Below are 21,555 nucleotides of genomic sequence, written 5' to 3' on the forward strand. Positions count from 1 at the left end.
AAAAGAATGTACAAACGCGATACGAACTTCACTCGAATAAAACACGTATACTGATGTTTTAACATATGTATTTCGCTGGATTGATGGTAAATATTATATGACCGCACTTGGAATAGTTTTCTACATTACCGAGTTCGTAGGCAATAACTTGGCAAACGAATGTGTGGCGTCCTCTACCACGACGAACCTATCTTACCGAATTATACCGCGTTTACTTTTTCATCTTCTTAAAAGATAATAATACCATTAAAGAAAAATTTATTAAAAATTCATAAATTAAGCAACGAAGAAAATTATTAAATTAAGCATTACTTAAATTAAACGGAATTAATTAATTTTTTTTTTCATTTTTACCAATAGAGACGGTAATATTCTCGGCCGAATTAGTGGGAATTACCCTTTCGCTTTCCATTTGTTGTTTCAGTTTATATTTCTGTATTTTCCCACTAGCTGTTTTCGAATATTCCGTTACGAATTCTATGTAACGTGGTATCTTAAAATACGCCATACGACCCTTACAATATTCTCTCAATTCTTCTTTTCTAAGACTCGCGCCCTCTTGAAGACGCACGCACGCGCATACCTCCTCCCCGTACACTTCATCGTAGGCGCCTATAACTTGTGCCTCAGCCACCAGGGGGTGTGTCATCAATACATCCTCGACCTCCTAGAACACGATTTGGCAAATAAACAAAATTAAACATAATGACTGGTATGTACACATACTTTTGGGAAAATGTTCTCTCCTCCCCGAATTATCATGTCTTTCAGCCTCCCTACTATCTGTCCATAACCATCCGATCTTAAGACGAATTGATCACCAGTCATCAACCATCCATCTTTGGTAAGAGTCTTCTCGGTTGCCTCTTTGTCGTTCCAATATTTCATCATGGTGCAGTAACCTCGAATCCAAAGTTCTCCTGGAGTACCGAATGGCACGGTGTTCCCATTCTCATCGACGATCTTTTCAATAGAGAAAAAATGTAATTAAAGAAACGTTTACTTCGTAAATAACAAATACCGAATTTCGTACGATTTTTTGGTTACCATAGCTTCAACGTGATCGGCCAAACGGCCTACTGTATTCTCTGTCAATTCGTTATTCTCGTTGGGCAGTGTCTGAAAGATGACCGCCGTTGTCTCCGTCAGCCCGTATATCGTCTGTTGAACATGGCGAATCAGTAATTCGTTTCGTAATCAGTAATAAGTTTGAAAGAGAGAATATGGTGAATATCAGCGATTCGCGACGTACGAAGAACCTCGGAGCCCGATCTCACGAAAGAGAACGTTATTGATCGAGGCCAAGAAACGATATTTCTCCTCGCAGAATCGTATTTATGCATACGAACCGAGGAGTTGCCCGTGCAAGATATGTGCATAGATAACGCGGGAAACGCGACGCGTTATGTCGGGCCGAATTAAGTACGACCCTGTCGTCGTGTCGACGACCTTCGTCGATTCCTATATCCTACCAACGTTCGTATGAATTTTAAAAATTGTATCTATCGAAAAAAATCCAACTGACGACTCAATTTTACAATTAAGATTTAATTACGTTATACGTACATGCTCGATTTTTACGACGGACATAGTGAACTGTTCAACTATACGGTCGCAAACACGATTACTTTGACATACAGGCGCGCTAGCACGCGCTCGTTTAAACGGTTAAAAAAAAAAAAAAAAAAAACGATCGAAATGTTAATGTTACGATAACACGATTCGACACTCGTGACTCTACATTTTTCTCATCACATCCGATCCCTACCTTCATGTTGTCAAAATTGAAGCATTTTCTTATTTTTTTGAAAAGCTCCGGCGACGCAGGAGCACCACCGGTGACGCCACAGGCTAAAGTTATTGGTGGCGGTTGTAATCGTTGTTGAACGTCCAATAGATTGATCTGTCGTAAATAACAATATACAACACTAATACTTATTTACAACGAACAAACGAAAATGTTATTCATTTGTTATGTGAAACTTTCGAATCGTTTCCTTACCCACATTGTTGGAGTTCCGTAAACGACATTGCACTTCTCACGTACTATCGCCTCCAATGATTTCACAGGATTAAATGAACGAGCTGGTAACACGAGCGTGATACCCGCGTGAAGCATGCACATCAACCCTTTAATAATGCCAAACACATGAAAGAATGGAACGTTTAGGCAAACTTTGTGGTCGACGGTTAACTCTGCTTTCACGGCAGCCTAAACGATCGAAGTCCAAGGAAGGTACTGTTATAAAGATTCGATCAGACATCATTGAGATAATTACTGGCGATAGTATTATACCTGTTTCGAATTGTTCATCACAGACCTATGTGATATCAACGTGGCTTTTGGTCTTCCAGTGGTTCCTGAAGTAAATTGTATATTACTACCATCGTGACAAGATATTTGGCCCTGCTCTGCCGCGATCCACTGCGTCTCGATTCTGGTTGCGAGCTCCTCCACATCGATAAAGCGGCGAGTTCCACTGCAACAATTTAGAACCGCGTTAACCGATCCATCGATCGATCGCGACAAGGTGGTAATGCATGTTAGAAACGGAATCGAAGTGTGCGTAATAGACTACAAAGCAGCAACTGACCATTAACCTAATTGCTCGTCAGTGATTCCTTTTCACGGAAAGAGATTATTAATCAAATCCACTCGATGATCAGACAAAACTTTGAAAGTTACGAGACGCAATTGAAAATAGATCGACCGTGCAAGGGCGACGCAAAACTATCAATCGGATTGTCAATCGGTACGACTGGCCTGATTGTGGCTTGAAATCACGGGAGGAGGTTCTCGAGGTCGCGCATTTAGGAAATTACCAAGCGTTTGGGTTAATTCGTTTCCGCTCGTTCGGCCGAATGATTATCGGTTTGCGGTTCGTTAGACGTTTCATCGAATATCTCGCCCATGAGATCCGATTCGAATCAACGAAATGAAAACAAAAGGGATAACCGTGTCGCGTGGCACATACGAATCGTTTATACGATCGCCACGGTATACGTAGTCTGACCTAGCGATTATACCAACAACTAAATCGAATAGGGACTGTACGTCGATTGTTGCCGCGTTTTACTACACGCGATATTCATGAATTAACAGATCGCACGAGAGCGAGTGCGAGAATACGTTAAAATTGCACCCCTGTTCGACCTCGTCCGCGCCTACTTATCACCAGGAATGGCCAACCGCGACGAATTTACCTCGGAGGGATGCTTGTCGACCGCCGCTAACGACTCGATCCGATCGCGTTTCCTAAGAACAAAGGATTTACGTATACTTCGTCGCGTCCAACTTGTCCCTTTATCGACCCGTCGTTGCCGGATACCAAGAGTTATTGCACATTGTCCATTCCCTCGCTTAAATTAGACGAAATTCAAAGGAAACTGGAATATATCATTCGCGAGAGATAGAGTCACACGCGTCGCCTCAGAAGAACATTCATCTCATGATTAGAACTTAGGAAGTGTAGACAACCATGTTAGACGTTGACCGAACATTTCCTTACGTCACGTGATCCTTCGAATAGATAATTATGTGTTCCAAAGTAGGACACATTTGCTGGGCTTGAAGTAGCATGCGTGGATAATCTTGCGTTTTAAAATTGTCAGGTGATATCACAGCCTTTACGCCGACCTTTTGTATACAGTGGATGAGCTCATCCATTTGATAGTTAGGATTGATAGCAACAAGAATGAAACCCGCTCTGCTGGCGCACATGTAGGTAATTAACCATTCGACGTCGTTGGGACCCCATAGTCCGAGACGATCGCCTCGCTTCATACCCAATTTCATTAAACCGGCAGCCAAACGATCGGCACGCTGAATTACGTCGGAAAACGTTAATCGTATATTCTGATGTAGAGACACCACACATTCTCGATCAGGCCACCTTTCTGCAGCCGTCCCGATTAATTTTCCTATGGGTTCGTCGATTAATGGTACACTTCCATGCTGTAGCATGTGTGCCGGCTTATCTTGGTTTTCGTGAAATAACCGTTGACTCGACATGTTGCATAATTTCCAAGAACTTCGGGGATTTACTACATAAAATGTTTGATAAATACGCTTAGATGACTTGCTTTTCTTTTGTGTCAATTATATATATTTTTGATAAATATCTTGTTACTCACCAAGCAATGAATCTTTCACATTAGCAACATTTCTGTAATATACGCGGTAACTAGTAGCTGAGAAGAAAAACGAATTCCTTGTAATACAAAAACGAAACATTTCTTTAATTTATAACTTCCCAAATCCATACGCACTTTACGGCTGCTGAGATAACACTGAGAGCCTTCCTTCAAGACGAACTATGTTGGAACATTTTAACTGCGTATAGGTAATATTTATCTCTATATGTTTATCGCCTTATCCTCAACCGTATACACACTGTTAACCATTTAAAATATCAAAGTCCAATTAACATTAATCTTAACGCTTTTGTGCACTTGACTTATGATACTCTACTAATCACCTTTTTTTTTCTATAAGGCGACGAAGTTATCTTGCATGATTCAATTGCACAACTGTGTTACATACTACGTATGTATAAACGAGTCCCGATTGAATTACCAAGTGCAGTTATCTCACTCTACAATAAAGCGGTACACATGTAGACATGTATCTGTACATTCATTTAAAAGTCTATAACACGTTTTGTAAGTCATATTAAATTTAATTTATGTTTGTAAGAAACATGATGAAAGATACGACAAGGACACACGTGATTTATTTGAAACGTCAATCAAGCTCCTTCGTTGGAATGTTGAGATACGAACGCAAAAGAAAAAATATATGTTCAAGTGAAAAAATGAAAGGTATGTAAGAAAAGTAAATCGGTTGCAGTAAGGAGGATAGCAGCGGTTAAAGTCTGAGACCGAAGGACTACACATAGACGGATGGCGTGCCTGCTGGCTCGGCGCCGGAAGTCGCGTGTCGACGTCGACCATGGCACCACCGTTCCACCTTCTGCTCCCCACTCTCGTGGTAGGTTTCTCGGCTCTACCGAACCACCACTGCCGCCGCTGCTACCACCACCGAGTTCACCACCGGTTTACCGCATTTTCTAAGCATCCGACGGGGCGAGGGCTACGGTAGCTAGCGGGTGAGCCAGTTAGGCAACGTTATACGCGTCCGTGCAACCCGGTTGAATCGAGTTGTTCTTTGCTGGTGTGTACCGTTACCCTGTAGATTCCCGCACTACCGTGACAGTGATTGGTCGATCCTGCCCGAGCAGCGAGAGGGTCGAGGGAAGGCTACCCTTCGCGAGCCACGTAACGTCTTCAGAATCGCCAGGATAAACGCGGCGTTAGCACGCGTCCGACCAACTAAATCGCTCGTCCAACATCCAACTTTAGCATCGGTTCTTTTTTTATTTCACTATCGACTGTTAGAAAATATTCGAAACAACGTAACAATTTATCGGTATAATGGTTTATAAACGTTAAGAGTTAAATACAACAAAACTAAAAAAAAGTGGAGATATAGATTTTTGAGTGACAAACGAAGTCGTCCTTCAAGCGTGAAACATGTCGGTTGACTACGATGAGAGATCGTACGGAGTACCATGAGCAGTAACAGTAAAAAGACATCGGGTGGGAAGGACGAAAAAAAGAATCCCTCCAGCAAAGAGGAAAGCCCAGTAAGCAAAGATGAGGCCGGAGGATCAGCCTCGACGGGAAGCATCGGTGGAGGAACAAGCGCGGATGGAACACAACCTGGAAGCAAACCTGGATCGGCCGGAGCAACCAGCAGGGAAGCCGCGCAAAAGCTCCTCGGGCTTGCCGCGCGTGGAGAATGGGCACCGGTGGACCAGCTGCTCAAATCTCTGGAGAAGGCGGTGCAGAGCGTCGGAGAGGATGGTCCCCTCCTTCCTCTCGCTAGTATCATGGACCCGGTTAGTCGAAAAAAAAAAAAAAAAATTCTCGTTAACAAAATAGCTCGTTGCCTCTATCTCAATCACTGGTCGATATATATTTTTAATTTTCAGGCAACGGGCATGACACCATTGATGTACGCAGTAAAAGACAATCGCACGGGATTGCTCGACCGAATGATTGAATTGGGAGCGGACGTAGGTGCCAGGAACAGCGCAAGTATTCCAAGAAATTCGAAGTATTTCAAGAAATTTGCTAGCTCTCCCTGGCGTGGTTTAACGAGTAAAATACAACTGGTAGATTTGCAGAATTTTTTAGTTGCTTTCGAGACCGCTCCACATATCACGGACGGTGATAAGTGTTTTCGCGTCAAAATCTAATTGTCTTAATTGTGGCGATACTGGTTTTTGAACAAGTTCCCGGTCGCGTTACGTGGCTGCGACACGTAATATTTGAATGACTGCATGATCACAGCCAGTGGAGACCATGGAACGTGTATAGTTAACGATCTCCTTGTAATCTCTGTTAAGTCGAGTGAAGGAGGGTAAGATCGCGTGAAGGAGGGCCAAGGCCAAGGGGTTTACCGAGGTTAGAAAGTAAGCAAGCAAGTAGGCCGACGAGTGAGTAGGGCGAAAAAGTAGCTCGATTCTAGGAGCTGATTAGGCAACTTCCAGATTTTATCGGCGCGTTTCTTCGCGGTAGTCATGCTTATGCGGCTACGTCCATGCTTGACCAATCCTAAAGCTTCTAGAAGATTAAAAACCTACCAGGCAATCGTGACCCTTTCCGTGGGTATTTCCGCGATTACGCAAGCTCCGAGAATCTCCAAGAATTTTGCGAAAAAACATAGGCGCGCCCCTTCATTAACTTGAAGTAATAGCTAATCACAGGGATCGGGTTTTCTAGCCCCACCCAACGCGTTGGTTCGACGTCATTTTCAAATCGATCGACGATAAGCCATTCGTTTTATTCTGGGCGCGGCAAAATGCGATTTATAACCCGGTTTCCATACTAGCCACTTGACCCGGCGAATCTCGCTGGGTCTTACGATTTATTTCCATCTTCCATAGCTAGTTGGAGCTCTTCGGTTCAATCGAGCGGAAGTAACTAAAAGGCAGGAAGATGAAATCTTCACGTCGATCATACATAAACTAAAAATTGCGTTAACAAAATTCGTCTTCGTCTTTCGTAGGACAATTACAATGCTCTTCACATCGCGGCTATGTACTCGAGAGAGGATGTCGTCAAATTATTACTGTCAAAGCGGGGCGTCGATCCTTATGCCACTGGAGGAGTATGAACTTTTCTTTTCTCTTTTTCAGCTTATTAACCGTTCAAAGTATATGATATCTCTTTTATTATTCGAGTATAGCCGAGGCAACAAACAGCTGTACATTTGGTCGCGTCCAGACAAACAGGTACTGCGACTTCAATTTTACGAGCGTTACTGGCCGCCGCCGGCCGGGACATTAGGTTGAAAGTTGATGGGGTAAGTAGTATGCGTCAATGAAATCACTAGAACTCGATTCTTTTACCGCTTAAGTGCTCTACGTTCTTGTAAGCATCAAACGTGGCAACTTTGTGTCAGGCGTTCCTTGATCGAATTAACAGTTTTTGCGCGATTTCTATCGCGCATCGCTCCCAATTCTCGTTCACGTTTCTCGCGTGACGCGAATGATGGCCCAGGACTATCGCGGCCTGGTACCGAACAGCTGTCATAATTCTCCTCTAGCTCGTTTCTTCTACATTTTCTTCTTCTACCACCCTTCGGCACATTTCCATCCATTTCCCCTTCTTTCTCGCACGCGCATTTACCAGCCTCTTAATGTTCCTTCGTTCTTTGTCTCGTAAACGAGCGAGATTATGCGATTCTAAGAGAAACTGCTCCCCAACGTCGATATTTACGTCTACATACGAATGTGACTATTTATGGAAATCGTACAGGATACGTTTTTCTTTCTTCGCGAAAATCGATCTGACAAGCCGTCTAATGTCTCCCGATACTAAAACGGAAATGAACCGCAGTCTATAAGGAATTGTTTCGAAAACACTGTCCTTGCAGCAGCATAATGTATTGCAGAGAGGAAAGATACCTTTGCTCTTGGCGGTGGAAGCTGGAAATCAATCGATGTGCAGGGAATTGTTGGCTCAACAGGCACCGGATCAGCTCCGTGCCACTACCACTACAGGTGACTCAGCTCTTCATCTGGCGGCTAGGAGACGGGACATCGATATGGTGCGAATATTAGTGGATTACGGGGCGACTGTGGATATGCAAAACGTATGAGAAAATCCTAGGATCTTGGAATTGCGGAAATGTTGCATACCTTTAAAGAAACGTCCTGGGATATCTTTGAATGCAAATATTCTTCCAGGGCGATGGACAAACTGCATTGCATATAGCAAGCGCTGAGGGTGACGAAACCCTCGTCAAGTACTTTTACGGTGTCAGAGCGTCAGCCTCCATCACTGATCATCAGGATCGTACTCCGATGCATTTAGCAGCAGAAAACGGACATGCTTCTATTATTGAATTGTTGGCTGACAAATTCAAAGCCAGCATATTTGAGAGGACGAAGGACGGATCAACACTGATGCATATAGCGTCATTGAACGGTCACTCGGAATGCGCGACGATGCTCTTCAAGAAGGGCGTCTACTTGCACATGCCAAATAAACGTGGCGCCAGGTCAATTCACACGGCAGCGAAGTACGGTCATGTTGGCATCATAAGCACTCTCCTACAACGAGGTGAAAAGGTATTAGAATGGGAAGTCACAAATATAGTTTTGTTCGATTAATCTTGAAAGGGAACTCGTTTAAATTAGTTGTTTGAACATTCTTTGTCGCATAGGTGGACGCAACTACGAACGACAATTACACGGCGCTGCATATAGCCGTGGAAAATGCAAAACCTGCGGTAGTAGAGACTTTGTTAGGTTACGGGGCCGAAGTTCACGTTCGAGGAGGAAAGCTTCGGGAAACGCCTCTTCACATAGCAGCCAGAGTGCCTGACGGCGACAGATGTGCGCTGATGCTACTGAAATCTGGTGCAGGGCCAAATTTGACTACCGACGACGGTCAAACACCTGTGCACGTAGCGGCGAGCCATGGCAACTTGACGACGTTATTGCTTCTTCTGGAGGATGGCGGGGATCCTATGTACAAGTCGAAGGTATGATTTTTCCTCTTCTATCTGTCACTTCCTTTCTCTACGTTACGATGGAACTCATTTCGATAGAATGGAGAAACGCCACTTCACTTGGCGTGTAGGGGATGCAAAGCCGACGTCGTGCGACACTTGATCGAGTTTGTGAAGGAAAGAAAGGGTCCAGAAACAGCGACGGCCTACGTCAACAGTTTAACAAACGAAGGAGCGAGCGCATTACATTACGCCGCTCAGATCGAACCGTCGGAAGTTGAAATACCTGGTGACGATCGCGCAGTTATCCGAGCTCTTCTGGAGGGTGGAGCAGACGTTTCACTCCAAACAAAACAGGCTCAAGAATCAGCGTTCCATCATTGCGCGTTAGCTGGAAACAACGAAGTTCTAACAGAGATGATAAGTGGTATGTCAGCCACGGAAGTACAGAAAGCGTTAAATCGTCAAAGCGCTGTCGGTTGGACTCCGTTGTTAATCGCTGCCCATCGTGGTCACATGGAGCTAGTGACCACGTTACTGGCGAATCACGCGAGAGTAGACGTATTTGACCTGGAGGGTAGGTCCGCGCTTCACCTGGCTGCCGAGCACGGTTATTTACAAGTCTGCGATGCGTTATTGGCGAACAAGGCATTCATAAACTCCAAGTCCAGAGTCGGTAGAACAGCATTGCACTTGGCAGCGATGAACGGCTACTCGCATCTCGTCAAGTTCCTTGTGCAGGACCACGGGGCTGCGATAGACGTTCTTACGCTGAGAAAACAGACACCCCTTCATTTGGCAGCTGGTGCTGGCCAATTGGAAGTGTGCAAGCTTCTACTCGAACTCGGGGCAAGTATAGACGCGACCGATGATCAAGGTCAGAAACCGATTCATGCTGCAGCGATGAACAACTATGCAGAGGTGGCCCAGCTATTCCTTCAAAGACATCCCAGCTTAGTGATGGCATGTACCAAAGATGGGAACACATGCGCCCACATAGCGGCGATGCAGGGCAGCGTGCGCGTGATCGAAGAGCTGATGAAATTCGATCGGCAAGGTGTCATCTCCGCAAGAAACAAGTTAACCGAAGCGACTCCTCTTCAGCTGGCGGCCGAAGGAGGACATGCCGAGGTTGTTAAAGCCTTAGTCAGAGCAGGTGCTTCTTGCGCCGATGAGAATCGAGCGGGATTCACCGCGGTCCATTTGGCCGCGCAACACGGACATGGTCAGGTATTGGAAGTGATGAGATCTTCTCAATCTCTTCGTATATCCAGTAAGAAGCTTGGGGTTACTGCCCTTCATGTTGCCGCTTACTTCGGTCAAGCCGGTAAGCTTATTCCACCTATCGTATCTTAGGAGAGAAACATTCCAAGCATAATCTTCGTTTCTTAACAACGATATCGCGGTATTGATATAAACAATGTATTTTCACACTAGACTTGTCGAGCTTTAGAGACAGTAATCACGCTTATTACAAAGCGGAGATGTCGCTTGGAGGCTTTCCCGCGTTAGACTTTACCCTGTAATACAGTAAAACAATGTATTTTTCGTTCAGATACCGTACGGGAACTCTTAACCAACGTACCTGGAACGGTGAAATCCGATCCCCCAACTGGTGGCTCTCTGGTAGGAGAATTAGGAAGCGAATCCGGAATGACACCTTTACACTTGGCTGCTTACTCCGGAAACGAAAATGTCGTACGACTTCTGTTAAACTCAGCTGGCGTACAGGTATCCAAACGAAAAAAAAAAAAAAATAACAGTATATGGACTTTTTAACGGCGATGAGCTGATGCCAAATCATTGCCTAAGGTGGAGGCAGCGACCACGGAAAACGGCTTTAATCCCCTCCATTTGGCCTGTTTCGGAGGTCATATCACGGTGGTGGGTCTTTTGTTGAGCAGATCGGCAGAATTGTTACATAGCTCAGATCGATACGGTAAAACTGGTCTGCACATCGCCGCGACTCACGGTCACTACCAAATGGTGGAAGTTCTGCTCGGTCAGGGAGCAGAAATAAACGCGACTGATAAAAATGGCTGGACGCCGTTGCATTGCGCCGCTCGCGCCGGTTATCTTGATGTTGTTAAATTGCTGGTCGAAAGCGGAGCCTCACCGAAGAGTGAAACCAATCTCGGAAGCGCGCCGATTTGGTTCGCCGCTTCGGAGGGTCACAACGACGTGCTCAAGTATCTCATGGAGAAGGAGCACGATACATACGCTCTGATGGAGGATAAGAGGGTAAGCTGTAATCGTCACTGCCTCTCTCCGTGACTTTTTTCTTTTTCCTGTAATTTCTTTTCTCTTGAAACTCGAGCTTCGACAACGCAATTGGCACAGCACGGAGTTTCGAAACTTTCAACGCGAGCAATGATCATTGCTCGGTCGAACCAATAAATTTTGGCGAGTGCCGACGTTAAATAGCAAGCACGCGATTCCCAACTTTTCACTTTGCTTCCCTGATGGTTGATTTCGTTCGTGATGCACTCGATCGATTCGAACTCGTTGATTTTTCAGTTCGTCTATAATATGATGGTCTGCAGTAAGAGCCACAACAATAAACCGATCGAGGAATTCGTGCTGGTATCGCCGGCGCCAGTAGACACGGCAGCAAAGCTTTCCAATATCTACATGAAATTGTCGGAGAAAGAGAAGGAGAGAGCTAAAGACTTGATAGCCGCCGGCAAACAATGCGAAGCGATGGCCACGGAATTGTTAGCTCTAGCCGCGGGCGCCGACTCGGCTGGAAGAATTCTTACCTCGATGGATCGCAGAAACGTGGAATTCTTGGACGTTCTGATCGAGAACGAGCAGAAGGAGGTGATTGCGCATACGGTGGTACAACGATATCTTCAAGAACTGTGGCAGGGCAGCTTGAATTGGAACGCCTTCAGGACGATTCTTCTATTCGTCGCATTCCTCATCTGTCCGCCAGTATGGGTGGTGTTCGCTCTTCCGCTCGGTCACAAGTACAATAACGTTCCCATCATAAAATTCATGTCGTACCTCACGTCTCACATATATCTGATGGTCTTCCTTTTACTGGTCGGTATAATTCCTATATATCCGGTGGTAAGACCGAGCCTATTACCGTACTGGTACGAATGGTGTCTTCTCGTGATGCTGTCTGGACTTTTGCTCTTCGAGCTGACCAATCCTAGCGACAAGAGCGGACTAGGCTGGATCAAATTGGCGGTGCTATTGTTCGGCATCTGTGGAGTAGCGTTCCATCTTATGGGCTTCGTGCTCGTTCAACGACAGTACTGGCCAACCCTGCTCTACCTCAGGAATCAACTATTCGCTCTGAGCTTCTTGCTGGCTTGTGTGCAGATCCTCGACTTCCTCTCGTTTCACCATCTCTTTGGACCATGGGCGATCATCATCGGAAACCTGATGAAGGATCTCGCCAGATTTCTTGCTGTGTTAGCCATCTTTGTGTTTGGTTTCTCAATGCACTTCGTTGCGCTGAACCAAGCCTTCAAGAATCAATCGACTCAAGATATGCGCGAGGACAAAAAGAAAAAGGGCGCCTTCTACGACGGTAAGTTCGACGCACATGATTAGCCGTGATCTTTTTTAGAATGTAGCAGAGAGAGAGAGAGAGAGAAAGGGAGAGAGAAATTACCTCCTAACTTTTACCCCCTGTCTTATTCCTCGGATATACGATCGCAGCCACTCTATGAAAAAAAAAAAAAAAAAGCTAGGCGGCGCGGTCGATGGGACCGCGAACATGCGATACGCGGGTACACGAATAAAAACACGCGTACTCGATGCTTCTCTTCCTCTGAAAAGGTAGTATTCGATATTCGAAATCGTTCGAATTAATCAATGGCAGTGAATGACGAATCATTCCTTGTCCATCGCGATGCCTCGATACTTAGATAAGTTTCGAACCTATACGACCTACTAAAATCAATATCGTTTCAACACCACCGGGTCTCACCTCGACGCAGGCCTCCGATGATTTAATAATTTCGAAGACGAAGACTAAGACCTATCGTTGTCCCGACTATACCATAGAACAGCCTAGTTGCCTCGAGACAAACGCATAATCGGATAAATTGCAATGATAGATTTGTTGGCCAATGTTACGGAATGGATGATGGAGACGCCATCGACGGCGCCTCCTCGTCGACACCTCCGTTACAAGACAAAACCACCTGAGTGTTGTGACGATAGCTCCCGAAATAGTAAGTTTTAAAAGCCGATTGAGAACGTTAACGAGAACCAGAACGGAACGTGAATTGAATGGCAATGACACGTGCACAACGGAATGCAGGACACGATTCTTCTTGGTGTCGTACCGTCTGCATTGTGCGTTTGCCCGATGTGTGTTGCCTGCTGGGACTGCTGCCTGATTCCAATTAACATAAATATTTGCAACATCGCGAGAAATGTTTCTCACTCCGCTGTAACCTGTGCTGTGATTCGGGCTTGTGACGAATATCCGGGACAACTCCGCACTATGTCCAGTTTCCTTTATTTTTCTCTATGACGATCAATGCCATAAATTCCTGAAACATGTTCATACTCACGTGCGACACGAAAGACAAAAGGATGTTGATGCTTTTCCCAAATCCTAATTGCCTGGTCGCGAGTCCGAATAGCAGCTACTCGGTGTCTACAGCTCGATCTCGGTTCCGATCTCGAGATCTTAGCATCCCACCGAGTGGGTTGGCGACCACCGCCAGTTTCTTCCTTATTTCACGGAGGCGCCAATCGAGCGCGCGTTTCTCCACAGCCTCTATTGTGCATCGTACGCATTTCTCTAAACATACAAAAGTAATGTTATCTTTTTCGTGCTGTTCGAGTCTTGCGCAATGCGTGTTTTGTGTGTCACTAATCGGCCAAGTCGAATTACGACCTCGAAAAGCGTCGGGCTGGTCCACATCCAGACGCTCGATCCCGATGTGCCACCCGATGCGCGCACTTCTCCATTTTTTTCTGTGACTGTCTCTAACTACCGGAAACCGCCTCGACTCAATCTCCGTTTTAGACTTCCCTATCCCTCGCCTCATCCTCGAATGTCCTCCTTTTCTCCTTCGAATCCCTTTCTTCGTTTAAAGTCGTGGCCGCTTTACGTGTGCTTCCTTACGATCTTGGGAAGCAACGAAGCGTCCGATCTTTTCCTTGCATGCGCACGGTAAATAGTTCTCTTTCTACGTACGTGTTCGCTCGTGCGGTTACGCCGCCGCAAGATCAAGACCAAAAGAGAAAAAGAATGCTCGCCGCGCCGTCTGCATGCTGCATCTCATCGTCCAAAACAAACGAATCAGTTGTAAACCTCGTGAATTCCGAGAACCCGGTAGAAAGAAGAACATGTCAAGAAAGTCCGCGCAATCGGATGATCGATAAAATATACTTACCTTTTGTAGATCCTCGATACATTCCGCGAATTTGCCATCGCAAATTCTTGCGTCTTAACAAAAAAGAAAACAAAAATGCGAACGGAATAGAAATAATAATAACAGGTATACCACCTTGAAAGTTAAACGACACCGAATAATTACATAGCGTGGATCGATCGAAGCTCACGGAACGTCCGGCATGCATTCGACGTTATTCGCAAGCATGGCCAATCTGTATTAGCATGAGCATGTTCGTACATTCATCGTTCGTTCGATCGTTCGTTCGTTCTAATGTACGTATGATATACCACACCCGCATCCATACATAGCGAGTCCACCAGTAGCCGCCTAAAGGCACGAAGCAGCAGTCACGAGAGAAAACACAAAAAAAAAGACAAATCAAGAAACGTATGTGCCTCGAATTCCAGTAAAGATGAATCCTGTACTCGCCTTCGAGTATCTGTTCTTCGCCGTCTTTGGCCAAACGACCCACGGCGAACTGAAGGTCGAGACTAATCAGCCGCAGTGGACCTCGGTCCTGTTCAAGTTGACCTTTGGCGTATACATGTTGGTCTCAGTAGTTGTATTAATTAATCTACTGATCGCCATGATGAGCGACACCTACCAGCGGATACAGGCGCAATCGGACATTGAGTGGAAATACGGACTCAGTAAACTGATCCGAAATATGCACAGGTAAGCCGGCAAACGTGTTTCGTATACAAGACCAATTGGATCTCTCAGACCCGCGTTCGGAACATAAATACGCGCCTATTTCCGTTTCTTGTGCTAAGGAAGCAATCCGTATTCCCCGAAAAATGTCTGCTACTCCACCGCTAATTTTCGCTGTCAGTTTCCCGCATTGAACCGCCTCCGCGCCGCATGTTTCGTCACCGTGTAGTTCTTTCTCGTGAAACGAATCTGCGGGATAGGCTGGACACACGATTCCGTGTTGCAGAACGACCACCGCCCCATCGCCTCTTAACTTGCTCACTACTTGGATCGTGTATTTCATCAAAGTGTGCAAGCAACACGCTGCAAAACGAAAACGTCCCTCTTTAGTCCACATGATGGGACTTCAGCGAGCTGCTCGTCTCTCACCTAGATCGAAGATGGGCGCGAAGTGGCTGGCCAAAGTGAAGAAAGGTCAAGTCAGACCAAAAGACAGTGTAACCTTGTCCGTGGTTCACTTGAGTCCTCTTGGAAGTCAATTGTCTTTCAATAGCGCTACAAGACTCGAAAGCGTAGTCGATTGGGATTCGATCCGTAAGAAATATTTAGCTCTGTCCGGAAGCGAGCCTGAAAAAGAAGCAGACAAGGATACCAAAAACGAGGATGACGAGAAAGAGGATGAAAACGCACCGACGGCTTCTAACTCCTCCATGGTACCAACAACAATGACGCCACCCATCTAGAGGAAGCTGATTTTTCGCCTCGGAAAAATACACAAGTTCGATTCGATGCATAGCGAATTTCATTTTACCGGATGCAATGCCGTATACGAATTTTCGTCGCGCTAATACCGCATTGAAAATAGCTACGACATCAAAATATTCTAGGTAACAACTCGTAGTTGGATTCATATCACCTTTTGAAGGTCGACCGGCTATTCGCGAGATATAATCAACATGCTATCGTTTCGGAATTTACGTAAGTAGTCCCGCGAACACGAAATAGACAAGTACGATTACGATATCGTGCGTCTGTAAACATTTGACCCAGCATGGCTATCCTACTTCTGGAGTGCACTAGAACTACCTTTGGTCCCTTCCTATGGTAGGATTTGTAGATGATTGCTCGTCTAGAGCGATCTGAATTCATCCTTACAAACGCATCCCTTAGTTTAAGAACCTAGAATAACGCGTTCTACTACGACTTAGCGTTTAGCTATAGTGACACTATCCTAAAAACGTCGAGGTCAACAAAAAAAAACATGCACGTACTTACACGCATACAAATATACGCAACATGTACATATGTACGTACTTCACAAACAGATTGAAGAACATAAAATCTATCGCGGTACACAGAGTTTTCACGAGACGTATCGTTCCCACATATTTCCAGTCAGGATGAGTCCCGTATTGGCCGTTGAGTTATTGTTCTTCGCCATCTTCGGTCAGACGACCCACGAACAATTCAAGGTCGAAAAAACGCAGCCCGAGTGGACCAAAGTTCTCTTCAAGCTCACCTTTGGTATTTATATGCTGGTTTCGGTGGTTGTGCTGATTAATCTGCTAATTGCCATGATGAGTGACACTTACCAACGGATACAAGCTCAGTCCGACATCGAATGGAAATACGGATTGAGTAAGCTTGTTAGAAATATGCACAGGTAAGGGTTTATAATCGTTGCTCACTGATAAGAAATACCGGGTTCTCCTGTAGCGTACCATTTGACAATCGAAATCGAGATAGAACCGGTATCGATTTCCGATGCGATAAGAAACGCCGTTGTATGCCCGCGCAATTTGAACGAGACACGTTCGTTCGAACGATCGCGGAAATTCTAATTGATTAGATACGTTTATCGATGTGCAGGACAAGCACAGCGCCATCACCACTGAATCTCCTTACCACCTGGATGGCATATTTGTACAAACTCTGCAAAAAGCGGGCTGCAAAAAAGCAACGACCTTCTCTTGTCCGCTTGATGGGATTGCAAAGAACCGATGCGCTTTCAGCGCGGTCCAAAATGGGCGCCAAGTGGTTGTCCAAAGTGAAAAAAGCACAGGTGGCTCACAAGGATAGCGTTGCTTTATCGGTTGTTCACCTGAGTCCTCTTGGTAGCCAATTATCATTCAGTAACGTTGTCAGAATCGATAATGTTGTTGATTGGGAAGCGGTCCGACACAAGTATCGTGATCTTTATGGTGAAAATATCGAGAAACGTGTCGAAGAATCGAAAGAATCTACCGATCATGAATCTCTACCGACTGTTCTGGAAAGTTCGTTGGCCGGTGTTGCCGTGACAGGAAGCCAAACTGCACTTACTTCTATTCCTTGAATCGATCGATTATTTGCAATCGATATATATTGGTTAAAGTTGAACCTAATTGAACTTGTCCTCCTGGTTCTGGATTACTATAGTAAAACGACGTTATATCGTTTCGTTTAATAGATGTGTACAGTTTCGTCTCATACGTATTTTCTCATTAAAATAAATATCCAAATTAATCGGATCGTTCTGTGATTCTACTATTATTCGCGGACCTTTTACCCTCCCTCGCATCGATGCAACGATTACCGCCTCGATCGTGTTTTAAAGAAGACTACCAAAGGAATGATGCTGTATAGCAACAATGCATAGGAACTTAACGTATCTTTAATGGTTAGTCCATCTATATGTATGGTCACTCGTATTGCCTTGCTCTTTAATTGTCACACTAACAAATCGATAAACTAATTCCACTGCGTTAATGAAATGTTACTGAGTGCATGCGTGCATGCTCATTAGCCGAATATCACCATGCTTACAGACTAATACAATCGAATGCGTATTTGCAAGATTCGATCGTATCGCGAAATTGGTGCATCGACCGTCTGCCGTTCGATTAGTTCTCGATCAAATCATAACATGATCATAACACACCGTCTTCATCAATTAGGATCATTCGCACGAGATATCACGATGTCTTGAAATCGATCTAACGAGCGAATATTCATTCATATATCGTCTAAAATATTCCAATCTCATTAATGATCGTTTAAATTGTACTCCTTCTCCAATACGACAATTGCCCTTATCCTACCTATATTATCTTTTCATCTCCATCGCATGTTTCGCATTTCGTGCTGTATATATCCCTTTCTTTCAATCAATGTCATTAAATTTAGCGATTGGGGCGCAACGATTAAAGTGAAAATTCACGCAAAATGAATCGCGTGATTGAAGATGCAATGTAAGAATGATCTTTGCGTTCCTCTAGGAATACCTTTGACAATTTTAGACGCTTGATTACATTCTTTCAGTGAAAGTGAATCCCATCGATATCACGGAAAATCTTTTCTTCGCTATTTTTGGCCAAAAGGATACGGATGACTTCACGATATCATTAAAACGAAAAATGCAACCAAATTGGACAATATATTTCTTTAAGGTCAGACTAATATTCACAACTACTCGTGCACGATTCATACCTCAAGGATTGACGATCAATGCTCTCGTATTCTAACAGATATCTTTCTCTCTATATATGTTGGTTAGTGTTATTGTACTAATCAATTTATTAATCGCGATGATGTCCGACACATATCAAAGTATTCAGTCGCAAAGCGATATCGAATGGAAATATGGATTGAGCAAACTTATTCGTAAAATGCAAAAGTAAGTAACTCGCAAAAAATATACCTATACATGTCAAAAACAAACTTCTATATTGTAAAGAAAAGCGAAAAGCACATTTACAACTAATACGTCAAAATGTTTACTGTTTTAAATGTAACGAAAATCGAAATACCTATCCTTTTTAAGAACACGTACCGCACCTTCGCCGTTGAATCTCGTTACTTCCTGGATTTCATATATTGGAAGAGCGTGTAAAAATCGAAGCCGCGAACGTAAAACTGGTGTAATGCACCTATTTACGGGACATACATTTATTCAGGTAAGTCAAAGGTCGATAGTAAATAAGTAATAAATAGCAACAAATTGCTTTTTTCGCTTAGGACAATGGAGTATTATCTCAGCAGCGTGACGTCATTAACTTTCCATTACTTCAATCAAGTCCATTGGAAAATCAATCATCTTTGAAAGATTCCATAAGAATTGAAAATGCCGTCAAATGGGATTTTGTAAGACAAAAATATAGAATACGATTTGGCAACGAAGTCGAAAAACCTCTTCCAGAAGAGCCATCTACGACTAATACGAACCGTTGAATGATTTTATATGTAGTTTCCTGATACTTACACATATACACCGTAGATTCGCCATTTTCTCACACACGATCTTTGTATCTTCTACATATTTGATATCCCTTTTATCTTGATCATTAAATATAAAAAAAAGTATTTCTGTATCACTAGTAAAAAAAAATGTAAAAATTATTTAAAGGTTTTTAATGAATGTTAAGTAAAGCATTTTTATGAAATATAATTTCTTCTTCATAATATAAAAGTACAAAAATATTTATATATACATATATATATATATATATATATATATATATATATGTATATATATCTTTTTTATATAATAGTTTTTTCTATAATATTTCATATTATATCATCTTAATTAAAGTAGCGCTTAGATTTTAATAATTAGCTTTGCTAAGGTATGTTATTTCTCTACCGTATCTTTGGTGCGTAGTAACGATCAAGCCGAAAACTGCGGCTTGTTCACGTATACATTTGTCTTCCTCGGGGGTCAAACATTCAGGAAGTGGTTGTCTCAAGGCTTGATTATCTTCAGAAAAGCTTTTACAAATCTCGTATGCAGCTTTTTCAAAAGCAGAAGGCTCTTTCTTTTTATTTTCTTCGACTTTTAAGCAATTTTCCCAAAGCTTTTTCTCCATGTCCAAGTACTTCCTTTGTTTTTCATTTGCCTAGAAGTAATGAGTATGATAAAATATTTCCAGAAACAACATATATATCTTTTGATTTTATTAACTCACAAGTTTAATTTCCTTGACAATCTCCATATTTTTAGGTTCCATCTTCAGAGCAAGCTGCAACTTTTCCATTGCTCTAGAAAACTCTCCCATTCTCAATAACGCCCGTCCATAACTATAAAATAAATACAAAACGTACAAATGTACAATCATGTTCATGTAGGTATTTCTTAGAATTTGTTTTAATCCAACATACTTGAAATGAGTTTTAGATGTAGGTATAGGAACTCTATTGCATGCATTACAAGCATTACGTGGCATATTTTGAATATTGTAGCAAATTGCAAGATTGTTATAACCTCTTGAAAGTAGTTTATTTACTTCATCTTCCTCTTTCTGATTTTTTAGTTCTGTTTCTTCTAACCATTGAAGTGCTTTTCCATATCTGAAAACACGCAACAATAATAATAAGGTGTTGATATATATATATATATATTTCATTTAAAAAATACTTACTCTTTTGTTGCCTGCTTAATTTTCTTTTTAATAAAGTAATCTTTGGCAGTATTAAATTTAGCCTGAACACCTTTAACAGCAGTTACAAATTGTCTTCTTTCTTCTAAAGACAAGCTTTGAAATCTCTTAGCAGATCCATTATCCACATAATCAGTTAAATGTACAATGAATAATACTTCTTCATTTGGTGGAATACGAGGAGCACAACCATATTTTCCATATGCCAAATCCGGATGTATAAGGAACATCGCTATTTCATGCTTTTTCATTGATGTAATACCAATCTCTAAACCAGGTAATAATGAATCTTCACCTAAATGTAAGGTTTCTGTATCTCCGTGAGCAAAACTAGAATCGAATGGCTCATCACTGAATTCAAAATGTGCTATATATTTGATACTAACTTGTGCATCACATGGTATAACAGTACCAACACCTTCCTGTTTTATTAATTTCATGACCTATAAACAGTATTAAAAAAAAACATTATTCTATGAAAGACCATCAATATACTAACAACATCGAGTAATATAATTTACCTTTCCATCTCCAAAAAGATTAGTCATTTTAGTTTTTAATTTTTTAAAACTGATACCACAAACTGTAATTCGGTTATTTATATTATCATTATCACAAGTATCTTCATCTTGAAAATCATCCATATTTAAAAGATCTAATACTTCATCATTAGTTAATGGTATATCTGTGGAATAACCAAAATCTTCGTCGTCGAAGTTCTTACAGTTATTAGAAACTTCAAATACCATTCCATCTTTTAATGTCAAATCTCTGAAATATATATTTTATCAAAGATTTTATTCGAAATTATTCGACGTTTCGATTAAAAATATAGGTTTGTATTGTAAAATTTGGATTTGTATACTTGAGGGTAAATCCATCTGAAGCATTTATACACTTTTCCATTTTAGTAGCTTATATCAATTTATCTAACTGATCAAACTTCAATTTTTATTATTTCCTCTGACAGAATGCTAGTGCAATCCCAGTGGAGATCAGTAATAATTACAAAATTTTGTCAAGATTATTGGTAAATCAAAAAGACTTTACTCAAAGAGAAAAGGTTAAATTCTTTCTATCTTTCGTTATGGTTTTAGAT

The 21,555-nt window shown here is 42.7% G+C and overlaps 3 protein-coding genes and 2 long non-coding RNA genes across 13 annotated transcripts; 1 reads left to right on the top strand and 4 right to left on the bottom strand.

Annotated features, from left to right (window-relative positions):
• Window positions 1–51: 51 nt before the first annotated feature.
• On the bottom strand, window positions 52–4,283 carry LOC126914392 (medium-chain acyl-CoA ligase ACSF2, mitochondrial). 2 transcript variants are annotated; one of them, XM_050718286.1, is made up of 8 exons: window positions 4,135–4,283; window positions 3,735–4,044; window positions 2,297–2,480; window positions 2,003–2,212; window positions 1,769–1,903; window positions 1,048–1,161; window positions 727–963; window positions 52–667 (listed from the first exon to the last, which is right to left on the bottom strand). In XM_050718286.1, the coding sequence occupies exons 1-8, from the start codon at window positions 4,232–4,234 to the stop codon at window positions 332–334; spliced, it is 1,626 nt and encodes a 541-aa protein (XP_050574243.1). In that variant the 5' UTR covers window positions 4,235–4,283; the 3' UTR covers window positions 52–331. The 2 variants fall into 2 exon arrangements, with proteins under 2 accessions (XP_050574243.1, XP_050574242.1); XM_050718285.1 differs by having other exon boundaries at window positions 3,510–4,044.
• Window positions 4,218–19,438, top strand: LOC126914379 (serine/threonine-protein phosphatase 6 regulatory ankyrin repeat subunit A). Of its 7 annotated transcripts, XM_050718254.1 has the most exons (16): window positions 4,218–4,343; window positions 4,697–5,900; window positions 5,994–6,095; window positions 7,073–7,174; window positions 7,253–7,369; window positions 7,961–8,161; window positions 8,256–8,639; window positions 8,735–9,055; window positions 9,122–10,349; window positions 10,578–10,753; window positions 10,835–11,263; window positions 11,540–12,563; window positions 18,343–18,470; window positions 18,549–18,697; window positions 18,845–18,977; window positions 19,039–19,438. In XM_050718254.1, exons 2-16 carry the CDS (start codon window positions 5,571–5,573, stop codon window positions 19,249–19,251), a joined length of 5,037 nt encoding a protein of 1,678 aa, XP_050574211.1. In that variant the 5' UTR covers window positions 4,218–4,343; window positions 4,697–5,570; the 3' UTR covers window positions 19,252–19,438. The 7 variants fall into 7 exon arrangements, with proteins under 7 accessions (XP_050574211.1, XP_050574207.1, XP_050574208.1 ...); XM_050718250.1 differs by lacking the exons at window positions 18,343–18,470; window positions 18,549–18,697; window positions 18,845–18,977; window positions 19,039–19,438 and adding exons at window positions 13,096–13,212; window positions 16,438–16,705; window positions 16,912–17,552; XM_050718251.1 differs by lacking the exons at window positions 18,343–18,470; window positions 18,549–18,697; window positions 18,845–18,977; window positions 19,039–19,438 and adding exons at window positions 13,096–13,212; window positions 14,799–15,066; window positions 15,329–16,485.
• LOC126914433 (uncharacterized) lies at window positions 7,350–8,341 on the bottom strand. Its single transcript, XR_007709654.1, has 3 exons — window positions 8,208–8,341; window positions 7,974–8,144; window positions 7,350–7,883 (listed from the first exon to the last, which is right to left on the bottom strand). It is a non-coding gene; the product is annotated as an uncharacterized LOC126914433 (long non-coding RNA).
• On the bottom strand, window positions 15,072–16,753 carry LOC126914436 (uncharacterized). 2 transcript variants are annotated; one of them, XR_007709658.1, is made up of 3 exons: window positions 16,635–16,753; window positions 15,472–15,669; window positions 15,072–15,405 (listed from the first exon to the last, which is right to left on the bottom strand). It is a non-coding gene; the product is annotated as an uncharacterized LOC126914436 (long non-coding RNA). The 2 variants fall into 2 exon arrangements; XR_007709657.1 differs by lacking the exon at window positions 16,635–16,753 and adding an exon at window positions 16,357–16,468.
• Window positions 19,439–19,450: 12 nt separating the features above from the next.
• LOC126914401 (inactive peptidyl-prolyl cis-trans isomerase FKBP6) lies at window positions 19,451–21,538 on the bottom strand. Its single transcript, XM_050718315.1, has 6 exons — window positions 21,322–21,538; window positions 20,978–21,227; window positions 20,439–20,899; window positions 20,179–20,367; window positions 19,986–20,097; window positions 19,451–19,916 (listed from the first exon to the last, which is right to left on the bottom strand). Exons 1-6 carry the CDS (start codon window positions 21,360–21,362, stop codon window positions 19,626–19,628), a joined length of 1,344 nt encoding a protein of 447 aa, XP_050574272.1. The 5' UTR covers window positions 21,363–21,538; the 3' UTR covers window positions 19,451–19,625.
• Between the last annotated feature and the right edge of the window lie 17 nt (window positions 21,539–21,555).

This window comes from Bombus affinis, chromosome 3 (assembly GCF_024516045.1).
Source record: "Bombus affinis isolate iyBomAffi1 chromosome 3, iyBomAffi1.2, whole genome shotgun sequence".
NCBI lineage: Eukaryota > Metazoa > Arthropoda > Insecta > Hymenoptera > Apidae > Bombus > Bombus affinis.